Below are 18,707 nucleotides of genomic sequence, written 5' to 3'. Positions count from 1 at the left end.
ATACACGTTGCACTTTACATATCTTAAAGCATTCAATAGTCTATAGCTAGTATTTTAGGTTGCAAAGTTGGGGTTCTCTGGTTCAGAAATGCCTCTATTCTAGAGGCCCAAGTTGTGGGGAGGGTTATAGTAGAGTGGGGGAGACTGGGGCCAAATGCTCCCACTAAACCCATCCTGTCCAAAACCAGGAGAAAAGTGATTGGAGGAGCTGGGCCTGGGAATCAGTTATTATCGCATTCTCCCAGTCTCCCTGCCTCAAACCACGACCTAAAAACAGAGAGGTATTAGCAAAGAGGGCTGCTTTTAGTACACTGACACATCTAGGCTCTTCCCATCACCTTAAAAGAGATTAGATCAAGTTGCAGCACCCAATTCAAGGCTGGGCACCAGGCCCTCCTAAGAGATGGACTCTGCCCCTGCTCCATAGTTGCATCACCCTCCTCCCCCCTCCCTCTGGGTTTCCCCATTCATCCCAGTAACACACCTCTACTTCACCATCAGTTCTCTCCCTCCCCCACAACATATTCATGTCCAACTGGACTCTGGGCTGCCAGCACACGTAGGGGACAAGGGGTGACTTGTAGGTACCCCGTGGCATCTGCCACCTGGGTTTGGCCTTGGGAATACTGTTGTTGCTGCACTTTCAGCCACCCTGTTCACTGTTTGGGGGATGGAGTGCTGGATCCCCTTTTTGGTCTGATCCCCTAAAGTCCCCACAGTCTTCTTTCTGAAATCAAACTGCTGGGAAGGAAACTAGGAAAGTTGAAAGCAGGGAAGGTGTTGGGGAGAGCTATATTTCTGGGGACTTTACTTCTTGACCTGGCTCACATGGTGTCCCTTCCCCCTCCTCTGGACCCTGGGATCTGAGTCTGTGAAATCATCCTCTTTCTTGCATCATTCCTGTCCACGTCTCCCCACCACCCCCCACCTCCACATACCCCTTCCCCAAGCCTGTCACCACAGCTACATTGATGAAACATGAGCTCTGGGAGGGGTGGGGGATCTTGCACCCCCCCACACCAGGGACCTGATTGAGAGAATAACTGACCAATCCTGGTGCTCAGGAGGTGGGTTTGCTTATTGACCGCTAGGTGGGGGAGCCCCAGGCTGCCAGCTCAAAAGAGGCCCCGGGGCAGTAAGCTGAGTGAATCCACCAGGCAGACAACTCCGAATACCCCACTTTGCATCGGACAGATTTTTTTTTGTTTTTTTGTTTTTCTTTGTTTCCAGAGTGCAAGAATAGGAGACATCTGACTCTTCCCTTCTGCAGGGAGTAAGCATATCACCTGTACCTGATAGCCTCTCTTCTCTCCCTGCTCTGGACCTAGGATAGCCACAGGGAGAATGGAGTACCCAGATGTCTGGCTCCTACTGGTACTTCTGTGGGCACAAGCAGGGGCTCAGAGAGCAACACCTCGATGCCCATCATGTGGATTACCCACACTAGGACCCCAGGAAGAGAGGGCCCTAGTCCTGGAACTGGCCAAGCAACAGATCTTGGAGGCATTACAGTTGACCAGTCGTCCAAGCATACTCCATCCTCCCCATCCTGCAGTCCTGGCCAGAGCCTTAAGGAGATTGAAGTCTAAGAAGGTGGCTCAGATGAACCAGGTGGAGACCATCAGCTTTGCAGAAGAAACAGGTGGGTGAAAGAGAAGTGCAGAAAGCAGAGCAGGGAAAAGCCCCAAAGAGAGGCAGAGACAGGAGAGAATCAGTCAAAAGAGGGATGTGTTGCAGAAGGAGAAGGTGGGAAAGGCAGGGTTGGGAGCTGATGTTCAGAAGTCCTTATCTCTGGTTAGGATAGAAAGCAAGGAGATCTCCCAGATTTAAAAAGAGGATAGGAGAATAGTGTAACTCTTCCACCAAAAGATCAGGCCTTTCACATTATTCATGAGCCACCACTATTTTTTTCCACAGATTTCTCCTCCACTCCAGCCTGTGGATCTATCCTCAGCTTCCATCTCTCCACTCCCTTGCACCTACCTCCATATCACATCCGTCTTTGGCTGCATCTGCATCCTACCCTAGCTGGTAGCCCCTCCATTCAAATCTTCCAATGGGATTTGGAAAGTGGGGTCCAGGGAAGCCAAACCCTGCTGGCTGAGCATCGAATGACCACTCCAGGATGGAATGCTCTGACTCTGCCTTCTCGTGCATTGGAGGACACTGGCTCTGGGGTTCTGAAATTCAAGTTGGTCTGCAGACCTCACGTAGGCAATACCACAGCTGCCAGACACTTACTTATGGATACAGCTGGACACTATCAGCCATTCCTGGTGATTAGAACCCAAGCCAGAGTACCTGGGGGGGATCGGGCCAAGAGGAGGACCCCAACATGTGAACCTGGGAGTCTTCTATGCTGCAAGCGGGACCACTATGTAGATTTTCAGGAACTGGGCTGGCAAGATTGGATCTTACAGCCTGAGGGGTACCAGCTAAATTATTGTAGTGGACAGTGCCCGCCCCACCTGGCTGGCAGCCCAGGCATTACTGCCTCTTTCCATTCTGCTGTCTTCAACCTTCTCAAAGCCAATAGTCCTTGGCCATCGGGTCCCTCTTGCTGTGTTCCCACAGCCCGCCGGCCACTTTCCCTCCTCTATCTTGACCAAAGTGGCAATGTAGTCAAGACTGATGTACCTGATATGGTAGTGGAAGCCTGTGGTTGCAGCTAGCAAGGGGGTTCAAAGGATTCAGAATGAGATAGTGTGAATAGTGTTGGTCCACAGAAGAAAGGAGTCAACAGGTCAATGGTTGAGGCTGTCTGCTGACATCCCCTCCAGGTGACCTGGTAATCAGACCCCGTGGGCTAATCTTGATGAATTCAAGCTGGGATTTTATTGTCCAGTCAGTTTCAGACTGGTTGGAGAATGGGAAGATGGGTAGGACATTCCTCTAAATAGTTCTTACTACAAGAGAATTCCTACCTTGAACACTCCATAGAAGAGATGGTTAAGGGGTGGGGAGGGAGGGGTCAGAAAAGTTGTTTGGTTGCCTTCTAAGAGAGAGAACTGGGGCAGCTAGGTGGTGCAGTGGATAGAGCACTGGTCTTGGAGTCAGGAGGACCTGAGTTCAATTCTGGCCTCAGACACTTATTAATTACCTAGCTGTGTGGCCTTGGGCAAGCCACTTAACCCCATTGCCTTGCAAAAAAAAACACAAAACAAAACAACAACAACAAAACCTAAAATCTAAGAGAGAGAACTTCCTGGCAAATAGAAGAGAGGGTGGGTAATTAGAGCATAGGAGAATATGGAAGGGGATATATATATATATATACATATGCACACACACACACACACACACACACACACACACACACACACACACACTAAGACACTAAGAAGGGGTTGGTGAGATGCTTTGTGGGAAATGCTGAAAGGGTGATGGACCCAGGGAAGACTACTGGGAGGGACATAGAGTTAGGAGGGAGGAGAAGCTGATGAGTCCCATAAAGAAGCACCCTCTGGTTTTGTCAGGAGTGAGACTCTGCTGGGAAGACAGAGACATATTTATATTTTCCTAATAAAAATGAGAAGAAAACATCACAGGTGTGTGTCTTGATCTAGGGTTTGGGGGGGGAGACTCAAGGACTGGGATGGGGAGGGAGAACATGTCCTAAAGGTAAAAATGCTCTGCAGGTCAAGGTCATGTGGGAAAGAACCACGTGTGGGGTTCCTTTGTACCAGGTGACTATCAGTCTGACCAGGCTGATCTATGTCCCTGACCCTCTGGAAGTGACTGAATATTTGGTCGTTGCCAAATGGGGGAGGGAGATGGAGGATCTTAACCCTGGCTCCTTATCTCCTCTTTTCCCCCCTAGTAAGTTAACATGTATACTGCCCCCAGTAGCTCACTAGCTCTTTTCTTTGTTCTTCTGTTCCTCCCCAAACCAGCAGTTGATCCACAGACCCTTTTCCTTCATTCTCCCCAAAATACTTCAAAGGATGTTCCGAGAAACAAGTAAGGGAGGGAAATTGGGGGCTTGAGGAGGAAGAGGTGAAAGGGAAGTTTGGAAGATCTTTAGAAAGGGGCAGTCTCCATGTTCCTGGTCATGACCTTGTTCCCCAACACCACCCCCGCACCCCTTCCACTTTCCTCCCTTCCCCCATTTCACGTCAGAGACTAAAATAGTTGACCCTTCCCCTGCATCCCGTCACCATGGCAACGAGAGCCAACAGGACATTGAGGGACAAGGGATAAGTCTTCCAATACACAGAATCCTTTACCTGTTTCTGACTGCATTCCCTGCCCTCCCCCCAGTCCGCGTATCCATATAGGTCTCCATCTCTCCCTTTCTGTTGGTATGTTCAAATTCTTGGCTCCCACAATACAGGCGTTTGGGGAGTAGAGAAACCTTTCATTGTCTCTCCCTCCCAAGGTCCCCACCACCACCACCACAATCGTACCATCTGTCTTTAGACAGGTTCAAGCTGAGAGAAGGTGATGTTCTTCAGGGGGGCCAGCAGAGGGAGTAAGGAGCAATGAAAAAGGGAGAGGGAAAAGGTACCTTCTCAGGATGGCTGACACCTCCAAAACCTACGGTCTATAGGAGAAGTCGGGCCGGAGGGTTGAAGGGTCTGAACAGTATTGGCGTTCTAGGGTTAAATATCCCCAAACCAAGATAACCCACTCCCCAAACTGCCAGCTTTTGTCTCTCCCTCGTTTACTGCTGCTTTCAGTCTCCCATCCCCAGGGACCCACAGATTCTCTCTGCTTCTCTTCTTCCTAATTTTTAACACCCCGCCCCCAGTCCTTGCCTTGCTTTTTTGTTACCCCAATTCCCTGGGGTCATTTAGCTCTTGTTTGGCCAGGTAAGGAAGGTATCCACACCAAAGGGCAGAGAACTGGTTTTGCTTAAGATGCCCCTTCTCCCCCCAACCCAAGTTTTCTCCACTTGGGACTTTATTGTCTTTCTTCTAACTCAGTTTCTAGGTTTTTCGGTCACTGACAGAGATCCCGGGATATCCAGGCCGGGATTTTCCGCTAGCCCAGAGCAGCGTGCTCAGTCGGAGAGCTGTAGTTGAGGGTTGGAAGATAGGGTCCCTCCTGAAAGGGGGAGGATTCCAGCGGTCCAGGGGTACAACAAGTCTGACATCCCCCTCTTTCCTTCCTTTAGCCCCCCAAGTCAAGTTCAGCAGAACAGCACGAGGGAGCGGAATGGGAGGGGAAAGGAGGCGTGGGGGGGAGGACAGCGCGCCAACAGCGCTAGGAGAAAAAAGTTTTTGCAAAAAGGAAAAAAAAAAGTTTGCGCGTCTTGCGGGTGGTCCAGGCTCCCGGCCCGGCAGGCGGGGCGGGGGGGCCGGGTTGGGGGGGCGGGGGCGGCACTGAGGCTGCGCCGCTGTGGCCCTGCCCGTCCCCCCTCCTCCCCCCCCCAGCTCCCCACTGCACACCCCCCAGCCCCGGCTCCAGCCCTGGACTGCGCATCCCGCGTCCCGAGCCCCGATGGAGGTGAGAAGGGGGCCAGGTCAGGGACCACCTGGGAGACATGGGGGGGAGGGGGTTGAGGAGGGGGGCACTGGTTTAGAGGGATTCCCCGCCACTCTCACCTCAAACCACCCACGCCGTGCTAGAAATCTCGGGAGCTGGGCAAAGTGTTGGGGGGGAGCAAAGTGTCTGTGTGGAGAGATGAGAAAGTTTGAAGCTCTCCTGTCTGGGTCGGTTTCTGGCCCTTTCTTTTGCAATGCTCACTGTCTCTTTGTCTCTCTTGTCCCTCTGCAATTCTTAGAAATTATTTCCTATCATTCATTGGATAGGGATGGAGGGGTTAGGTGAAAGGTCTCTAGATGGTGGAAAGTAGTCTCAGGTGTCTTGGTATCCTGAAACCCCTGGCAGTGCCCTGCAGGCGTTGGGGATGTGTGAAAAGCGGGGGGTGTTGTCTGAATTTGTACCCCAGTTAGTGGATAAGACGGGAATTTCCCTGCTTGCTTGGGGGGGGGGGGTCATGTCTCCTGATTTGGACAGGTAGGACTTTTGATTTAGGGCCTAGAACTCTGGTGACCTTGTCCCCTCGTTACTCCCCTAAGAACTCCTGGGTTCCAAAGGGTGTGGAGGTGGGGAGGGGTCTCTCCAGGGAGACTTTCCCTCTCTGACCTCGGGACCACCAGGGCGCTGAAGATAAACCGGGGGGACCCCTGTGGAGCTGGGCTTGGACCTATTCCTCATCCCTTCCGTCCAGTTCCCCGCCCAAAGAGCGCCCGGGGACGATAAAGCCCCCTCCTCCTGCCCAGACCACCCTGCCTGCCCTGCAGCCTCTTTCAGGTCCTATGACCCCGAAACAATCTTTCAGCCCGCAGCTGGCTCCTTGGTCGGGATTAGGGGAGGGGGGGGACAGAGGGCCCCGTAGGGGGCTGGAAAGAAGAGGGCCTGGGATTTTGGGGGGCGGGAGGACTGGGGTCTCTACAATGGAATATGGAGCCTAGGGTCCAGCGTCAGGAGTCTCTAGCTGATGGACGGGACCGGGGGGCAATTTTCCCGGTGTGGGTGGGGAGAGGCGGTGGGTGGTTTTCTCCAAGAGGTGGGACTCGGCGCCCCCCACCAAAGCTACCTTAAGGTCCGGCATCCCCGCCAGGATGCCAAGCCCCGCCCCTTACGTCACTTGGGGGTTCCCGGGGGGGTGGGGGTGGAAGGGTTTAACCCTTAGGGCACCAAACGGGGAGACCGGGGAGCTTAGGATTTCCGGCTCCCCCACATTTGATCCCACTCCTCCCTCCTAGAACTCAGGCCTTCCCAGTTCCCTCTCCTTTCTGACTGAGCTTCCCCCAGCACCCCCTCCAGCTGACGCGATTTCCCCCTCGCCATAGGACCCCCGGCTTCTATGTGTAGACACCCCCAGTGCAACTAGGGGCTCTGCCGCCTGATTTCGGGCCGAGGAGCAGTGAGGAGGGTGGAATGCGCCCCGCCCCTCGACGCCCTCCCTTTCCTACTTACTCCCCAACCCCCTCCTAGCTCGCTTGGCTGGGATCTCTGGGAGGGGGGGGCGGGAGGGAGAGGAGCCGTCTGCAGCCAGAGCCGGGCGGCCTCAACTTGGGTGGGCCGAGGAGGGACTGAAGCCCTGGGAAGGCGGGTCCGAGGGAGGGGCGGGGTTTACTCCCCAGGGCTGAGGGAAGGGGGTGGGACATTTAGGAATATCCAGGGAGTGGGGATCCGAAGTTCAGGAACCACCAAGTGGCCCGACCTTTCTTCGCCGAGGCAAACTTTGCTGAAGTTTAAAAAGTTGGGGAACTTTCCCTACCCCCCAAGTGAAGAGGGAACAGGGGAACCCCAAGCATGGGGGGATGGCTTCCAGGTCCCAGACAGAGAGCACCGAAAGAGGAATGACAACAGAATGGATGGGATGCAGTTTTGGCAGGGAGGGTTGCTGTCTGCAGTCTGGAGGGATGGGGTGCCGGGGGAGGGAGGAGCTGTGAGACTGCTTCCTTCAACCGGGTGAGTCACAGAGGGAGGAGTCAGGAAAAGAGCCCCCCTACCCCACCCCAGCCAGCTGCCAGCCAGCTGTGCCCACCACCCACCTCGACTGAATGCCAGGGTCAAGTGGGGGGTCTTTTAAGCAGAACTGGGACTGGTAAGGGAGGGGTCATGAGCCCTAATCGATGGGGGGGCTAGGGTTGAGTTGTGGGGTTCCTGTTCCCCGCCTCGTCTTCCCCCTCCCTCATCCTAAATCCCAGCATCCCAGGATCACCCACCGCGACGCCTCTAGCTCCCCTTCCCACCCTACCACACCCCACCCTCATTCCCCGGGAGTCTGAGAAACGTGGAGTGGATTCCAAACTGAACCGAATCCGGTGTGAATGGAGTAAACCAGGGAAATCGGTTCTCAGAATCTCTCTGTCCCGGAGTCTTTCTCCCTTCCCGCATTCCTCCCTCTCCCCATCCCTGTCTCCTCTCTCCTCCCTTCCTCCCTCTCTTTTCCTCTCTCCTGTCTCTGTCTCTCTGTCTCTCCTTCTCCTCCTTTTCTTTTATCTCTGTATCTCTCTCATCCCTTCTCTTTTCCTCTACCGACTCCAAGATCCAGGGGTGAGGATGGGTGGGAGAGGGGGGTAAAAGGGATCTTCTCCATTTCTCCCAGGCAGACAGCACTCCACCTAAGCAAACTCCTGGGGCTCCGCCCCTTCTTCCTCCGCTCCTGCCTGCGGGCAGTGTCTGACTCCCCTGGGATTGTCTTCTCCGTTCCCCTCCCTCACGCTGCCCCAGAGCCAGGCGGTGGCTGGGGGGTGGGGGGGCGGCAGCTTCACCTCCCACTGTGGTCCCACAAACAGCCAGTCCTCCCGGACTGTTGCGAGGGCTCCCTCTGCTGACCACCCGCGCTAATGCAATCTGCTCAGGAGGGGAGAAGGGGAGAATTTGGGAGAGAGAATCAGAGAAATCTCTAGAGCCCATTATATGAGGGGAAATCATTCCGTTTCATACCCCTCTAGTTACCCTATCGCTGCTAGTGTGTGAGAAAACAGGCAAATATTTGAAGAAGGAATTCCATGACTTTTATGTGAGGTGCTGAGAACAATGTTATTATGTGTATATGAATATATACGTATTTATATATATGTATGGGTATGTTTATATGTATACCCACACAAAATAATACCAATTATATAGCAACATATTTTTTTCATCTTATTTGAACCTCACAACAGCTCTGTGAAGTGGGTACTATTATTATTATTATTATTATTCATATTTTCAAATGAGGAAACTGAGGCTGAGATTTGCCCAAGAGTATAGAGCTAGCAAGTTCATGAGATAGAATTTGCTTTCGAATCTTCCAGACTGAGAATTAGGCCTATATCCACTATATCACCCAGATTCTCCTGACCTAATCACCTTGGAGAAGTGAGTGGGACTGAGAATCAGGATTCTATCCACTACACCACCAGATGCTCCTCACCTAATCACCTTGGCAAAGAGGCTGAGATGTCACAAAGAGTAGGACATGACTGGAACTGGACACAACTAAGGCTTTTTAAGCACTCATGCATGTTTCTCTTCATTCCTGTGTTCCTAGTTGGAGGCAATGTGGGATAGAGGAAAGTGTGCTTGGGGGGGCAACCTAGATTTTAATAATGTCTCTAACACTTACTGTGTGACCATGGGCAAGTCTCCTAACTTTTCTGTATCTCAATTTTCTTAACAGTAAAATAGTTCTAATAATACCAACCATATAGAATCTTTAGTGTCAAATGAAATCATTTGGAAAAATACTGTATAAATATCAGTTGCATCTTTCTTATACATCCTCAGTTTTGATTTTAATTTTTTTTTTTTTTATTGGCATTATTTTTACTGGCAAAGATTCTCTTTTGCAAAGTGGTCACATTGTAGTTTGCCCAGAGCCCTTTATTTACTAGGGACATCTGGTTACTTTTCCTTCTTTCTGTCTTTCAGGTTTCCCTCCCCTCAGCTTTACTTCACCTGATCTTCACCTGAGGCACCATGTTCAACTCCCCTTCTGCCATCGGTAGCTATGGAGAGTCTTGCTGTCTACCATCCTTCCCTAATCAAGGTGTCCAAGGCATGGGCACTGAAGGTCAGTTCAAACCACTTTAGATCAGTAACTAGTTGGAAAACATACCCAATTCAGACCCAGAGCTCAGGGTTGAAACCACTCCCATCCCAGGTCTCTCTTTGCTTATATGTAAGAGTTCTCAGTGGGACAACCTTGGTCTTAGAGTCTACATTTTGGTGGTAGGGACTCTAGCTCTGTATCCTGGGCTCCCCTCTTTGCTTCTTTCAACTTCAGTCTCTTCATCTATAAAATAGGAATGCCTCACAAGGTTGTTGTGATGATGAAATAAGACATTGTGAAAGCTAGCTGAAAACTGCTCATGTTCAAATATATCAATGAATGAATGAAAACATTTACACTTAATAAATATAAAGTCTTATATGGTATCAAAGGGAGGGTTTTTTTTACCCTGGGGGGATAAAGATTTTTGGGGTGTGGTTCTCCCATTATGGGCTAGTTCACCACCTCTATCCTCTCACCTGGTATTCTTCTCCAGGATTGACTGGCCTCTCCTTCTGTCGTCAAACCAACTTCATGTCCAGTTCTCACAGCTATGGGCCAACTCGAGAGATCACCAGTAGTACTGAGGGTGAGGCCCTAGGCATGTTCTTCCTTCAAGGACAAAACTCCCCTACCCCAGCCCCAGGAAAGAGCAAGAGAGCTAAATTCTTGATCTGATGAGGGTGGTGAGAGGGGTCAGAGATGGGGTCAGAAAAATCACAGTTGGGATGCTTGGGTTAAAAATGGATTCAGGAAGTCAAAAGTAAGGGGCTGGAGGGTCAGAGTAGGATCAATGGGTGATTTTTCTAGAGAGTTGGGACCCTTGGGTTGGGGACAGGGGAAGATACCCCAAACCCCACCTCACCCCGCTCTGCTATACCCACCCCCACCTCGATGTCCCCTGCCCCAGCCCCGATCTTTCCCCCAACCCGGAATGCAGTCAAGCTGACCAAGAAGAGGGCACTGTCCATCTCACCACTGTCAGATGCCAGCCTGGACCTGCAGACCGTCATTCGAACTTCACCCAGCTCCCTTGTTGCCTTCATCAACTCAAGCTGTGCCCCCCAAGGGGGGTCCTATGGGCACCTCTCCATCGGCACCATCAGGTGCAGGCAGCTCTGGGGCGAGGGGCCCCTCAAAATATTCACTAAGATTCCCACCAAAAATTGCCAACCCTCCCCTTCCAAGATCCTGATTCTAACCATTCCAAAGGCATTCTACAACTCCCTCGACACTTTTACAAATATCCTTCCAACTTTCCTATCCTTCCCTAAGACTCCCCCAAACCCCTCCAAACAGTCCCTCAGAACTCCCTAGGGATGTCCTGAGATCTTAACCCTAACCCCCTCCCCCTTCCACAGCCCATCTCTGGGATTCCCATCCCCGATGAATCACCAAAAAAGGGCTACTCCATCCTTCATGGCCCCACCCTGTGGCCCTCATGACCCCACCCAGGGCAGGCTGAGGCCACCTCTCCAATCCCGGGGGCCCCTCCAGAACTACCAGGTAAGAGTCTTCATCTCATTCTTTTGTCTCCAACTCACCTTTCTACATCCTACACACCGCCTTCAAAGCAAAATGAGAAGGTGAAAGGGAAGAGGATGTAAAATGGTTTTAGTCCATAAGGGGAGAAGTGAAGTTCTTTAGGAAGTGAATAAGGCACCCTTGGTTGAGTCTATGAATCCTTACTTCACCCTAACCTCTTCTCTCATTACAACTATGAGAGAAGGAGGATGACCTCCACATGGATAACTTCAAGTTGGTTTGGGGGGGAAGAGTTCAACAGGCTCTGGGAAACAGAGAGGAGCCTATTTCCATGGACTGGTCTCATTCTTGTTATTCTTTCCTCAACTGGGAAGCTGAAATCTGAACTAAACATGCTGGTCAGCAAGCGTATCGAGGAGCCATCTGAAGGCAATGTGTCTAGTCCCAACTCCACTGGCACACAGGTAAAAGGAGAAGTGGTAGTGTCATTAGACCCTCATAACCTTTGCCCTTCATCTGGTTAAGTGAGGTTGATGATTTAGTAGAAAGAACCCTGGACTTGGAGTCAGACGACCTGGGTTCTAGTACCCAGCTCTATTCCTGGCTGTGTGACCTGGGACAAATCACATCTCTCTGGGACTCCATTTCTTCGTTTGTCAAATAAAGGCTTTGGACTAGATGATTATGAAGGTGCCTTTCCATGTCAAAGTTCTGTGATTCCTATTGTTCCTCAGTTTAAGGGGGAAAGAATGGAGAGAAGGGCTGGGGAGTCAAGTAAGAGGGTTTAGGAATGCTAAACTTGCTCCTAATCCCTTGCTCCAGGATGCTCTCTTGGGATTGTTGGATGGGAGGGAAGAACTGGAGAAAGAGGAAAAGCCAGAACCTGAATGTGTGTATGAGACTGATTGTCGTTGGAATGGCTGCAACCTTGAATTTGAATCACAAGAGCAGCTGGTGCATGTGAGTAATGGGGAGACAGTGTTCTGGAGCCTATGGAGACTCATGGGAAAGGGAGAGGGGCAAATAGTAGAAGATGTTAGGGAGGAGTTATTTCTGTTTCAGGACAAGGGATTAACAGAGGGATAAGGACAGATAAGAGAAGCAAGACCTAAATATTGATGAGAATAATAAGGGAGTGGAATCTGAGAAGTATATGATTTCCCTCCAGCTCCCAACTTCTCCTACCTCACCCTTCACCACGAGAAGTGGGAGTGGTGCCTCTGAGGGTGGGGGGTGGGGGTTCTAGGAAAGGGAGTTTTAGAGAAGTAAGATCTAAGCTTGGTTCTCTGAAGGAGAGGAAGTTCCTATTCCTCCTATTTCTCCCTTGAAACTCCTGCTTCCATCCTTAGCACATCAACAGTGAGCACATCCATGGTGAGAGAAAGGAGTTTGTCTGTCACTGGGGAGGATGCTCTCGAGAACAGAGGCCATTTAAGGCTCAGTATATGCTGGTGGTTCACATGCGAAGACATACAGGAGAAAAACCCCATAAATGCACGGTGAGATGCTTCTCCTACCCATACCCATTTAGCACACCCCAACTGGGGATTATAGTCTATCCAAGACTTTCAAGTCCCACACATGGAGATAAAGTGAAAGAAGTAGAGGATAAGAGTTCTGACCCCCTTCAACAACCCCAAACCAGTCTAGGAATCCCTAGAGCTTCCCTCTGAAAGACTTGAGTGAGAAGTATTCTCTTCTTGATAACCATGTCTACCCCTAAACCCCTTTTTTATTCCCTAATCCTTGCCATCATATATGTTCAATTTTAGCAACTTTCAATTCTCCCTTTATCTTCTCTTATTTTAAGAAATGTTCCCTGATCCATGCTCCCCTTGCAAGGGCTTTCATATGTGTCCTTAATTTAAAAACCTCTTTAACCTTTCAATCTGACAGTACCCTCTAACTTATTGTGTCTCCTTAGTTTGAGGGCTGCCGGAAGTCCTACTCAAGGCTTGAGAACTTGAAGACCCACCTTCGCTCACACACGGGTGAGAAGCCATATATGTGTGAACATGAAGGCTGCAGTAAGGCCTTCAGCAATGCCAGTGACCGGGCTAAACATCAGAATCGGACCCATTCTAGTGAGGTGAGACCCTGCTAATTCTCAGCCCAGGAAAAGCTCTTCCAACACAAACACACTTAACTTAGAGAATTTTCTAAATTAGGTAACTCACTGGGGCTATGGTATCCTTCATCCCAATCCTCCAATTTAGAAGACCTTTCCCTATGACATACAAACACAGTCACGCCCAACCCAGAGAGACCCTACAATCCTCCTCCTTATCAAAGCAAATATACTTGACAAAATCACTGAAGGTATCAGCTCTTTTCCCCAAGGAAGAGCTAAGCATTCACACAAGACCCTCCCCAAAAGCCCCCCTAATCTGGGGAAATTTCATGTTCTTCCTCACTTTCCTCAACTCCTCCCATGGGTCAGAGATATCCACCTTCATCTTGGCAGCAAAGGTTATTGTGCCATCCCAACCACCATCCCCTGGACATAGTGGGTGGATAACTTTGAGCAGGGATTAAAATGGGACAGGCCCAGAAATCAAGATCTATACTTCTCTTTTTTCCTCCTCTTACCTCTCATATGCCTCTTCTATATTTTGTATCCCCTTACCTCAGGATCCGTATTTCCTTATGGCCCTTATTTATTCTGACCAAACCATGCCACTCTGTGGTTGTTCTGGACAGCTAGGTAGTTCAGTGGATAGAATATTAGGCCTAGAATCAGAAAGACTCATCTTCCAGAGTTCAAACACGGCCTCAGATACTTAATAACTGTGTGACTCTGGTCAAGTCACTAACCCTAGTTTGCCTCAGTTTCTTCATCTGTAAAATGAGCTGGAGAAGAAAGTGGCCAGGAGTCACAAAGAGCTGGTTATGACTGAAACTAGACATGACTGAATAAAAACAAATGACTTTTCTGCCCTCCAAATCCCTGTCTTCCTCTTGTTTGACTGAAAATTCACATCACTCCTATTACTCTCTTACCTCCCCTTTCATTCCTATGAACTTCTGTCTTCTCCCTATGATCTTTCACATTGACCTATTTATTTCTTCTATATTTTCTCATGCCTGTGTGTTTCCCAACTTGATTCCTAATTAGTACTGTATTCTTCCAAGTTTTCTTCATTCCCTTTTATATTTCCCACCTCTTCCCCCACCAATCTTTTCCTCTACCAAATTTTCCCTCCACTCTTGTGACTCTTCTTTATTCTCCAACCCACCAGAAGCCATACGTTTGTAAACTACCTGGCTGTACCAAGCGTTACACGGATCCCAGCTCCCTCCGCAAACACGTCAAGACAGTGCATGGGCCAGATGCACATGTGACCAAGAGGCACCGAGGAGATGGGCCCCCACCCCGGGTGCTGGCCCTTCCAAGTTTAGATCTCAAAAGGGAGAGAGAAGGGGGCCTCAGCCAGGATGAGGGCAAATTGACAGTACCTGATGCTGCCCTGGTGAGCCATATTGTTCCTTTGCTTCTGTAGCCAGAATCCTGTGATAGGAATCATAACTAGCATCCCTTTTCTTCCATTCTACCCAACCACATGAGTATTATGCAAATCATCTCTCCTCATTCTTTTTATATATAATTGCCATTCCATCCATACACAAGCCCTAATATTAAGAAATGAAAATATCCAAGAGAGAGATGAGATTCCCCTTTTCGAAATCCAGACAATCACCATTTTTATTTGTTTAAACCAAGTCATGTGGGACAGCTAGGTGGTATGGTGGATAAAGCTCCTGTCCTGGAGACAGGAAGACCAGAGTTGAAATGAGACCTCAGATACTAGTGGTGTGACCTTGGGCAAATCACTTAATCCTGTTTGTTTCAGTTTCATTGGAAAAATGGGCTGGAGACAGAAATAGTAAACTGCTCTAGTAGCTTTGCTAAGAACACCCCAAATGGGGTTATGAAGAATTGGACACAACTGGACAACATCAGTAGTCACTAGAAAGATTTCTGGATGTTTTCCTTCTCCCCTTCTGATGAATTTTCAGTCTTTTTCTTCTTTCTTGACACCCCCCCCCCCAGATAGGAATGGGTTTTCGAGTTTAGAGATTTTTTTTTCCCCTTCAGATTCTCCCTTTCAGACTCACCTTTACCTCCCATCCCAGCATCTAGGAGTTCTGATTAGAATAAATTTTTCTTCTCTGACATTTTCCCCAGTTCTTCCAGCTATCCCAGTATTCTTTGCATCCCTAGGTCTTCACTCAACACATCCTCAAGATTCCTAGGTGCTGAAGTGGAAACACAGTTTCTTAGATGAGGGGAACCATTCTGTATAGATAAGGGGAGGGAGAGGGAATATACAGTGACGCTCTGCCTTTTATGTTTTCTTCAGAAGTCACAGCCAAGTCCAGGAGCACAGTCATCTTGTAGCAGTGATCATTCCCCATTAGGTAGTGTGACCAACACAGATAGTGGTGTGGATATGGCTGGCACTCTGGGGGGCAGCACTGAAGACCTGTATAGCCTGGATGAAGGCCCAGGGGCCAGTGGGGCTGGTGGGGTTGGAGGTTTGGAACCTGGACCTCCCAACCTATCGACCCTTCGACGACTAGAGAATCTGAGGTTGGATCAACTCCGGTCAGCATCTCGTGGCCTTAAACTGCCCAGCCTGACAGGTACTGGTGAGACTCTTGATGTGAAGGAGGATTTGGATGGGGAGAGTTTCCTTCTGATCCTTGGGGAAGAGATTGTTTGGGGTGGACCAGGTGACTTTTCCCAGAATTCAGGACAAGGTTTCTGGTTAAGATTAGCAAGGGCAGTCTTTGGGGCTAATGGGTAAAGGGAGGTATAGGAGAGCCCTTTATTGTCCCCTTCTTTTTTCTCCTCTACTCTAGGTCCTGCCATGGCTAGTCACCTGGGGCCACTATGCTCTACTGACTATAGAGGCAGTAACTCTGGCAGCATCACCACTGCCTACACTGTCAGCCGTCGAACCTCTCCTTTTCCTCCTGCATCACCTCCAGAGCATCCTGTGCCCCGGCAAGGCTTTCCTTCTGCCCAGCAATACCTACTCCATGCTCGCTATGGCACATCCAGAGTGGGCAGCGCACCACTGTCCTCAGCACCCAGTTTGGAAAGGGTAGAGGGTCCCCCAGGTCCCTCCTGGAGGATTGGTGCTGAATATCCTGGTTATGGTCCTGGTGCAGGGATTACTCGGAGAGCCAGTGACCCAGCTAGATCTGCTGGGCCACCCCCTCCTGCCAGAGTGCAACGGTTCAAGAGCTTGGGCTGTGTTCACACCCTAACCTCTGGGGTTGGAGTGGGACGTAACTTTGAATCCCACCAGTCCTCCTCCGTCTACTCCCCTAGACCTCCTAGCATCACTGAAAATGTTGTCATGGAAACTCTAGGGATCAATGAGGAACCAGAGAATGGGGACACTCTGATGAGCAGTGGCTTAGATCCCTATGTGGACTTCTCCCCCGTTGATCCCCTAGGCTATGAGGGAATGACATCCGAGTCTTATGGGCCCAGAGGTCTGGGCCCCCCTGATGATTATGGTTCTAACTCTTGTCCTCAATCAATGCCCTACTCCAATCCTCCCCCCGGAACATGGGATGAGTTTACTTCCCCGACAAGGCTCTACCCAGCCTCCAAAGCCACAGTAGGTAGTGGAGGGGAGTACAATCAGTGCCCTCAGCTCAGACCTTTTGGACAGGTTCATGTCAAGCCAGAGCAGGAGTGCCTCATGGACACTGTCCCCCCAGGATTGGCATCTTGTCTCAATGTTCATTCTGCTCGAAGTCCCTCACTCCCACATTCCTCATTCCCCCAGCTTCCACTCTCAAACTACACCCAATCAGCTTCCTATCCACAGGCACCCCCTAATAATTCTTCTGAGTCCCAGGCTGGTCCTGATTTTCAGGCTTCCCCCAGCTCCACAGGGCAACTCAAGACTCAGTTTGTTTGTAGCTATGTGCAATCTCAGCAGGCACTTCTGTGGGAAAGTGGAAGGAGAGAAGATGCCTCAGACCAGGACCTTCCTTATTGGAGCCCCAAATTCCTTGGGAGGTCCCAAGTTAGTTCAGAACATGCCAAGAACTCAGCGACCACATATACTTCTGGTTTAACTCCTACTTTGCTCCCTCACAAATCAGGAGCATATTCTACCTTCCCTCCATGCCAGGGGAATTTTGGGGTGACAGGAGAGAGAAGTCCCCAGAAGGCAGTACCAACTCGATTTCTGCCTCCTCTCTCCACTTGCTATGGGTCCCTGAAGGCAGGAAGCAGCAATCCCAGCTGTGGTCACCCAGAGGTAGGAGGATTAGATGGGGGGCCCACCTTATGCCCTCCCCCAGAGGGACAGCTGTGCAACCCTCTGGACTCCCTTGACCTGGATAACACACAACTGGACTTTGTGGCCATTCTGGATGAGACTGAAAGTCTAAACCATCCTGATAGTAGTACCCCCCATTCCCCACCTTCTTCACTCCCTAACATGACTGTGGGTAACATGAGTGTCTTATTGGGGTCCTTGCCTGGAGAGACCCAGTTCCTCAATTCTACTGCCTAAGAGGCCTCAATGTATAAAAGGGACTCTGTTATAGGGTACCTGGAAGCTGCATTCCTTTTCTATTAGAAGATCTCAGCACAGGGAACTTGGCTGAAAGACTGTACAAAGTCTGTATATATATATATACATATATATATATATATTAAGGAGGATTCTCCTTACAATTTTCTGATAATAAAGAAATTGCTTACAAAGGATCTTTGTCCTTCAGTGTTGATGTAGGGCAGAGAAAGGGTAGAGTGAGATAGAGAATTGAATTTAGCAAGCATTTATTATGCACTTGTTATATACCAGATGCTGTGCTAAGTCTTGGGGTTACAAAGAAAAAGAGGAAGACTACTTCCTCTGAAGGAGCTTCCAACCTATAGGGGAGAAACAATGTTTACACAAATAAATATTAAATTTATGCAAGTTTAACACAAGATAACATGGTTTCCAGAAAGGAAGAGCATGATGGGAATAGACTGGGGGGAGAGGTAGAAAGATTTCCTCTAGGAGATATTTGAACTAGGATTGGAAGGAAATCAGGAATTCTGGGAGGCAGTGAGGAAGAAGATGGGGTAGGGGGGTGACAGCATGTGTAAAGAGGCAGACATAAAAGGTAGACTATAGGGGCAGCTAGGTGGCACAGTGGATAGAGCATCAGTCCTGGGGTGAGGAGAACCAGAGTTCAAATCTAGCCTCAGACACTTAATAATTGCATAGCTGTGTGACCTTGGGCAAGTCATTTAACCCCATTGCCTTAAAAAATTAAATTTTTTTTAAAAAAGATGGAATATGGGGAATAGTTAAAAAAAGGATCAATTTGACTGGAATGTGGAAGGAATTAGATCAGTCTAGAAAGATAGATTGGAAGAAGATTGCAAAGGACATCAAATGCCAAATGGAAGAGTTTCATCTTAGAGGTAACAAGGAATCATTGATACCTGAGTGGGAAAGTGACAGAGTGATACCTATGGGAGGCAAAAGATGGAGAGAGGAATGGCATCTTCCTTGTATTTTTTCCCCCTTTCTTGTTTATTTATTTATTTATTTATTTATTTTTTTAACTTGAATTCCAAATTCTCTCTCTTCTCTTCCTCCCCAACTCACTAAAAAGGCAAGCAATATGACATATCAGTTATATACTTGAAATCATGCAAAGCATTTATAATAAGCATATCATAAAAAGCAAGAAAATA

General features: G+C 49.3%; 2 protein-coding genes across 2 annotated transcripts; both read left to right on the top strand.

Moving 5' to 3' along the window:
- Positions 1 to 1,151: 1,151 nt before the first annotated feature.
- INHBE (inhibin subunit beta E) lies at positions 1,152 to 2,890 on the top strand. The gene is made up of 2 exons (XM_074220793.1): positions 1,152 to 1,642; positions 1,918 to 2,890. Exons 1-2 carry the CDS (start codon positions 1,345 to 1,347, stop codon positions 2,670 to 2,672), a joined length of 1,053 nt encoding a protein of 350 aa, XP_074076894.1. The 5' UTR covers positions 1,152 to 1,344; the 3' UTR covers positions 2,673 to 2,890.
- Positions 2,891 to 9,382: 6,492 nt separating this feature from the next.
- GLI1 (GLI family zinc finger 1) lies at positions 9,383 to 17,663 on the top strand. The gene is made up of 11 exons (XM_074220792.1): positions 9,383 to 9,520; positions 9,996 to 10,088; positions 10,410 to 10,605; positions 10,861 to 11,005; positions 11,359 to 11,448; positions 11,807 to 11,944; positions 12,334 to 12,483; positions 12,909 to 13,073; positions 14,224 to 14,454; positions 15,346 to 15,628; positions 15,848 to 17,663. The coding sequence occupies exons 1-11, from the start codon at positions 9,427 to 9,429 to the stop codon at positions 17,524 to 17,526; spliced, it is 3,264 nt and encodes a 1,087-aa protein (XP_074076893.1). The 5' UTR covers positions 9,383 to 9,426; the 3' UTR covers positions 17,527 to 17,663.
- Positions 17,664 to 18,707: the final 1,044 nt, after the last annotated feature.

Source organism: Macrotis lagotis, chromosome 2 (assembly GCF_037893015.1).
Source record: "Macrotis lagotis isolate mMagLag1 chromosome 2, bilby.v1.9.chrom.fasta, whole genome shotgun sequence".
Lineage (NCBI taxonomy): Eukaryota > Metazoa > Chordata > Mammalia > Peramelemorphia > Peramelidae > Macrotis > Macrotis lagotis.
This window is presented reverse-complemented; position numbering and strand designations above follow the sequence as displayed.